Here is a 6,853-nt window from a genome sequence, read left to right on the forward strand (position 1 = left end):
ATCGCTGGAGCTGGGGACTGGCAGTTGGTGACCTGGCTGGCAGTTGGTGACCTGCCTTCTGATTGGCTGCTGTGCTGACATAGCCTAACTCTCTCTATAAATAGAGGAAGATCTGGCAGCAGACCGGACTAGAAGGACTGCTAGTCTCTCACAACTCTCTCACGGGAGTGAGTTGAATTGAGCCATTTATAGTGCTTTACAATTTAACGGTTTCTTTCTTGTATTATATATTTATCTGTATATGATTTAACAGTTCATTTCTTGTTATATATTGAATTATCTTTATAAATAAGTATATTAAATTATCAGCAATCTGGTTTTATCTCTCTAGAGAACCCTGTCTAACACAGGTGTCATTTCATGTGTTGCTGAGTCTGAAGAGGAATTTACAGATTGGTATTGGACATATGGGCTAATATCAGACGTATGGACTTGATCTGGACTGGGCTGGGATGTTTCCTTAATATATAATTGCTCTTTGATATAAAGTTCTCTCTTACATAAATATGTCTCCCCGGATTTGTTTCTCTAGTCTACCCGGACTAACACACTTGCCGACCCACTGAGCCTTCCTCTTTTACCCTCCGGGGCCTTGTAACCATGAAATAATGCTTCTTTCAGCGTGACGAGGTTTCTCCTATGGAGTGCCTGGGGTTTCAAATCACTGACCACTGGTCCTGGGACCACCGCACCACCAGGCTTCTCCAGGCAACAACGTGGGCAGAGAACAAGGATGCCCTGGAGGGCAGGAGGACTTGTCACCCCCACCCGACCCCTGTGGCCCCAAGGAGCGCCAGATCCAACCGAGTGAGGCTTTAGCTGAGCGCTGCAGATTCAGGGGAGAAACCAATCAGCGGTGTGCAGTCAATGGGCCATCACCTTGAGCAAGAAGGTGCCCAGGCAGTCCACCATATTGCTGCTCTGACCGAGATGCGAGATGCATGCTCCACTTCCAACTCTCGACAGGAAGCCCCCCACCGACTGGGGCAGGGCGGAGTGGGGTGGGCAGGGGAGGGGATAGAGTGGGGCTGGGGAGGAGCTGTCAGGTGAGGCATTTTTGTTGTTCCTATTTCTAATATATTATAATTTTTCTATAGCTTTAAAAGATTGTAGCCAAATGACTGGCCAAAGCAGAGCTTCTGGCTGGGTCTGGAGGAGGCCACTGGCCCCACTGGCCACAGCACCGAGTGAGGGCCCTCAGGGTGTTGTGTCCGGACTGGCTCGCTCCCAGGGCCCAGCACATAGCGAGTCCTGCAGAGAGGCCCGGGGGAATGTCTGGCTGAGTTTCTCCCAAAGCAGACTCTCTGGTCTGGCTCCTGGGAAACCAGGGAGAGGGAAGGACAGCAGAGTGGTGGCGGTGGAGCCAATAGCACGCATGCAGTGGGCCGGGAAGACAGGGTCTCTGGACTGTCCAGAGAGGAAAACCGCTGGAACCGCGCAGCTGCAGGTGAGTCAAAGCGGGCCTGCTCCTAAGGCTGGTTGGTGCTGGTGGCACCAGAGGAAGCCTGCGCGTGTGCGGTCCGAGATGCCCACAGTAGCACGCCAGGGAGGGCGGGGTGGGAGTGAGAGTGGACAGGGCTGCAGACCAACGGACAGTGCCCGTCTTGGGCCCCGGGGCTCTTCCCCACGCCTTGCCCGTCCCCGGCTCTGCCTTAGGGAATCTGAGTCTGGTTTCTGGAATTGTAACCTGGATTGGAAGTGCTGGCACCAACCTGGGGTCCAATGTATCAAGCTTATTTGTACGTATGTTGCCATCATTATTTCCAAAACATTTTCTACTTGAGCCAATGGTATAATCTCCTCTTTTCCCCCCTCCCACCCTCGTGAACCCTTGATTAATTAATTATACATTGTTATTATTATTTTGTATCTTTCACTGTCAGTTTCTCTCTTCACCCACATGTCTGTTATTGAACCCTTACGGAGGGGGGGGCTATTTATCCAACTTAGTGATGGGTCCTCCTTCCCCCTCCCCAACTATCCCCCTCCCCTCATGCTATGGCTACTCCCACTACTATTCCTAAGGGGTTTATCTGGCCTGAATTCCATGTGTGAAGAGCTCTCATCTGGACCCACGCATGTTCTTCGTTCGGCAGGACTGTGATCTACTGAAGCAGACTGTGTGATCTCTCTCCTAGGGAGCCACTGGTGGATTCCAACCACCAACTTTCCCGTTATCAGCTGAACACGTTGCCACTGTGCCACTAAGGTGTCTTGAAGTCGCTGATAAAAACAAAGCCAAACTCATCGCCATCAAGTTGATGCCGACTTGGTGCGACCCCCTAGGACAGGGTAGAACTGGCCCTGTGAGTTTCCAAGACGAACTCTCTATGGGAGTGGAAAGCCCCGTCTCTGTGCCACAGAGTGGCTGGTGGTTTCGAACTGCTGACTGCAGCCCCACACGTAACCACTGAAGTTGCTGGTAGGACCTACAAAATTGTGGGCAAGTTCCAACCACTCACCACACAAAAGCAACCAATCCAATACTCAGTACTGTACAAATAATGTTTATTTGGATGGACAGCTCAGTAACTATTGAGCGGTCACCATCCAACAGCTGCCGGGCAGGAGAATGATAGGTGACTGGTGGGTTTTCAAGACATCAGGGTGATTAGAAAGCAAGCAGTAAACAGCCGTGAAGGCAGCGTTTTCTCTTGGATGACACGCGGGCCCCTCCCCTTGCCCCAGGAGCAGTCAGCCCTTACAGGGCTGTAAGCCCTAGAGTCGTTCAAGTTGAGTCCCTTTCTCATAATGGATTTCGTTTCAAAATGACAGCAGATATAGGCACCCCAGAGCTGTGCCTGCTCCACCTGGGTCGGGAGATGGAGCGGAGAGGCCACAAGAAACGCAAGTTGCAAGTCGCTCTGTGGTGGAGGGCCAGCTGACGTGCGATCCTGGCTGGAACTCTGAAAAGCATAGCTTCCTTTGGGCGGTGGGGGTGGGGGTGGGGGCAATTCGTTTGACATCAAGCACCGTGGCGACAGCCAAGCTGTTGGGGGCAAGGAGAGCTCGGGTCGCAGAGAAGAGCACCGTTCTTATGGCACAGCCATCGTGTCCCTTCCTGCTGAGATGAGTCCCATGGATGTTGCCCCCTGCGTGGTTGTGCCACCAGAATCCTTGGGCCTAATGTCCCCGTAGCCATCACCGAGGGTCTTTACTGAAGGACAAGGAGGTTTCCTTGGGGCTGGGTCTTCGAGCTCAGGGGTATTGGAGCTGGGCAGTTTTCTGAGCAGCTTGACTTAGGAAGACTCCCACTTTTCCTCTCTCGTCGCTCCCCCTGGCCCTGGCCTTACCAACCAGTTCTCTCTTTCAAAGAACTCACAGTGCAGTAGTTAACTGTGCTCCTTGGGGTTTTCAATAGCTGTTTGTTTTTTTCAGGGGATCACTAGGCAGTTCTGGGTGGACTGGAACTTCCAATAACTGGTTACATGAGCCTGGGACTCCCCAGACCCTACTTGCTAAGCAATTTGTATAGTCGATCTTTTATCTTCACCACAAGACTACCCCCAAAGCTGATTGTAAGCAGATAGTCCCTGAGTCCCGAGGCTGGCGGGAAAGGGAAGGGGAAATGAATAGCAGTGGGCAGTGCGGCCTGTCCCTGGAGCTTCCCTGGTGGTCTTGTGGGGGTGTCGGGAAAGCCAGTTGAACCACTACTCTACATCGGAATACCCAACTCTGGAGCAGGAACACGGGCTGTGAACCGGAGGACAGTGGTGACTTAATGTTCCCCTACACTTAGGGAACCCCGTTGCTGACACATCATCCCCAAACAGGTGGGACAGCGAAGGAGCTGAGTGGATTCTCAACGGTGAGGTCTTGGGAGTTTAGCTTTCTAGAGTTAGGTTCACGGTGAGAGCGTTTCACGAGGCAGTTACTCTCCCAGGCAAAGAGAAAATCATAACCCCTTCTTGTTCAACAGAATGAATGAAAATATCCGAACAAATTTTGCCAAGGTATAGTTTGATCACGCAGTCGGAAACACGGCCTACTGATCCCACGGACGTCACAGTTGGTCTTCTGATTACATCCAGATGGGAAAGATTGGCAGTGACTTTCGGGTCTCAATCTTCCAGGTTTCTAAGAGCACGGCGTCCCCGTCTGGCCTGGCTCCCTGGCTCATCAGTGATAGTAGATGCTGAAGGCATGGAGGATGTAGAGCAGGGTGGTGATAAAGGCAAAGAACTAAAAGAAGATAAGGAAACTGTGTGTTAGAGAAGGCTGGCCTGGCACCTGTCCCTCCCTCCTCTGAGGGACCACCAACCCTGGCAGCCAAGGAGGCCACATGGGCTGACCCTGCTGGGTCCCCACCCTGCCCCATGTCCTGCCCAGCCTCAATTTCCTTGACCTCTCAGAAACTTCAGAAACAGAGTCCACGACTTCATCCTCTGGGAGACTTTCCACCTGATACCACCTTCTCTCAGCTCTGAACGGACTGTCTCCCCACCTGTAGATGCACCCCCTCTTCCTAACGATGATGTGAGCACACCTCAGTCCCTGACCCTCAAGCCGCCCCCACCTCCCCCATGGTGGCCTCTCTCAGCTGTCTTCCCTTGCTTCCTGTGTTCGGAGACTCACAGATTTACTCTCTGCTCTAGACCTCTGCTCTGAGCTTCTGCTGCTTGGCTTCTCTTGCATGCTTCAGAGACAGCTCAAAGCTCCCAGCGGCTCCAATGAAGCCCTGATATCCCCTCCCGGCTTCACAAGCTCGGTCTGCTCTAGGATCTTCATTCCCATTCAGCTGCTCAAGCCAGAAGCCTAAATCCTTCAGACTCCCTCGCTGGCTATGTCCAAAGCTGTTCCCAAGGTCTACTGATTTGAGCTCCAAGTACCTGTCAATGCATCCACTTTCCCTTCCCCACCGCCATGTTTCCCCAGCCTTGTCAAAGCCCCGGACTTTGGTTGCCTTAGCATTTGTCCACTTCCTGTCTATCCGCTCCTGCCAATCTACCCCCTCAGCCCCCACCTTTTCCCATATGCAACCGTGCTGCTCTTGAACTTTTCTCAGGATAGAGGCACGACCCTTAATATGCCTCCAAGGCCACTGCCCACTCTCACTCGGTTCTCATTCTTTTTTGCATTCACTCAACAGCTATGGTCAACACCAACAAGGTTTCAAGAACCATTTTGGCTATAACAGCGAACCAAAGATCCAGAAATTCTTGGAGCCAGAAAGGGCGTGGGAAAGGTAAGCAAGCACATCGAATCTACAGTAGGCTAGGGGGTGCCAAGTGCCAAGGAGAAGATAAAGCAGGGAAGAGGAACGAGGAGTGCTGGGGAGGGGTGGGGGTGGGGGGGCGTCTCAGGAACGGCCTCTCTGAGACGTCGCTATCGGGGTTAAGGCCAGAGAATGATGCTCGTGATCGTGCTGCTCTCTGGAGCAAAGCCCTTCCTGGCAGAGGCCCTGAGGTGCGAGCGCACGTCCAGCATGCCTAGAAGCAGAGCCTTGTCAGAGACGAGGCCAGGAGAGGAGCCCCTCGGGTACGGCTGAGGGAGAGCTGCCTTCTCAGGGGGAGTCGGCCTCATGAAGCAGAGGAGCACAGCCCGCAGGAGTAGAGCCAGTTGGTTGCTGACGGGCACAACTCCGAAGGAGGAGAACGACTGTAAACGTCCATTCATAATTGGAATTTGGAATGTACGAAGTATAAATCTAGGGAAATCAGAAGCCGTGAAAAGTGAAATGGACCACCTGCAGAGGGACATTCTAGGCATCCGTGGACTGACATTGGCCATTTCTCATCAGAAAAGCTTATGGTTTACTCTGCCAGGAATGACCCAATCAGGAGAAACGGCGTTGCATGCATCAGCAAAAAGGACATCTCAAGATTTATCTTGAAATACAACGCTGTCAAAAAAAAAAAGAAATACAACGCTGTCGGGAACCGATCGCAATGATCTCTCTATAACCCCCTCCCAGGGGCATGGACAGCAGAAAAGTGGGTGAAGGGAGACACCAGTCAGTGTAAGACATGAAAAAATACTAATAACAAATTATCAAGGGTTCATGAGGGAGGGAAGGTGGGGGAGGAGGGGGAAATGAGGAGCTGTTAGCAAGGGTTCAAGCAGAAAGCAAATGCTCTGAGAATGATGATGGCAACAAATGTACAAATGTGCTTGACACAGTGGATGGATGTGTGGATTGTGATAAGAGTTGTACCAGCCCCCAATAAAATGATTTAAATAAATAAATTAAAACAACAACAAAAAGAAATACAGTGCTCTCTGTGAAAGGATAAGATCCGTCTGCAAACAAGGAAATCCAGTCAACGAAGCCATTATTCCACTGATATTCATCAGCCACTAATGCTAGTGATGAAGAAATTGAAGATTTCTACCATCTTCAGTCTGAAATTGATCCACACTACAATCAAGGTGCATTGATAATTTGATGCAAAGAAGGAACAGTAGTTGGAAAACATGGTCATGGTTATAGACATGAAGCTAGATATTACATGATGGAATTTTGCAACACCAATGACTTTTTGATAGCAAATACCTTTTATCAATGACACAAAAGGCAGTAACTATATGTAGACTTCTCAGCTGGAATACACAGAAATCAACTTGACTATGGCTGTGGAAAGAGATGATGGAGAAGCTCGGCAGCAGCAGCTGAAACCAGGCCGGGGGGCCAAAATAAACCATCAATTGCTCTATGTAAGTTCAGGTTGCAGTTGAAGAAAACAAAAACAAGTCCACAGGAGCCAAAATAGGGCTGAGTCTATCCCACCTGAACTTCAAGAACAAATCTGAGGCATTGAGCACTAACGAGAGAAGCCTACAGAATTGTTGGAGGACGTCAAAATCATGAAGAAAGCAGAGGCCCTTCAAAAGGCAGGGAAGAAAGGCAAGCTCG

At 50.8% G+C, this 6,853-nt stretch overlaps 1 protein-coding gene across 2 annotated transcripts in view; it reads right to left on the reverse strand.

Moving 5' to 3' along the window:
• Positions 1–2,491: 2,491 nt before the first annotated feature.
• MALL (mal, T cell differentiation protein like) overlaps positions 2,492–6,853 on the reverse strand; it is a 35,553-nt gene continuing 31,191 nt past the window's right edge. For both annotated transcript variants that reach the window (XM_030884735.2, XM_004707924.2), the window contains one exon: positions 2,492–4,182. In XM_030884735.2, the coding sequence (XP_030740595.1) occupies positions 4,120–4,182 (63 nt within the window). In that variant the 3' untranslated portion in view covers positions 2,492–4,119. The remainder of the gene's footprint in view (positions 4,183–6,853) is intronic.

Source organism: Echinops telfairi, unplaced genomic scaffold (genome assembly GCF_000313985.2).
Source record: "Echinops telfairi isolate 266 unplaced genomic scaffold, ASM31398v2 ScPeMD7_11;HRSCAF=52, whole genome shotgun sequence".
NCBI classification, from domain to species: Eukaryota; Metazoa; Chordata; class Mammalia; order Afrosoricida; family Tenrecidae; genus Echinops; species Echinops telfairi.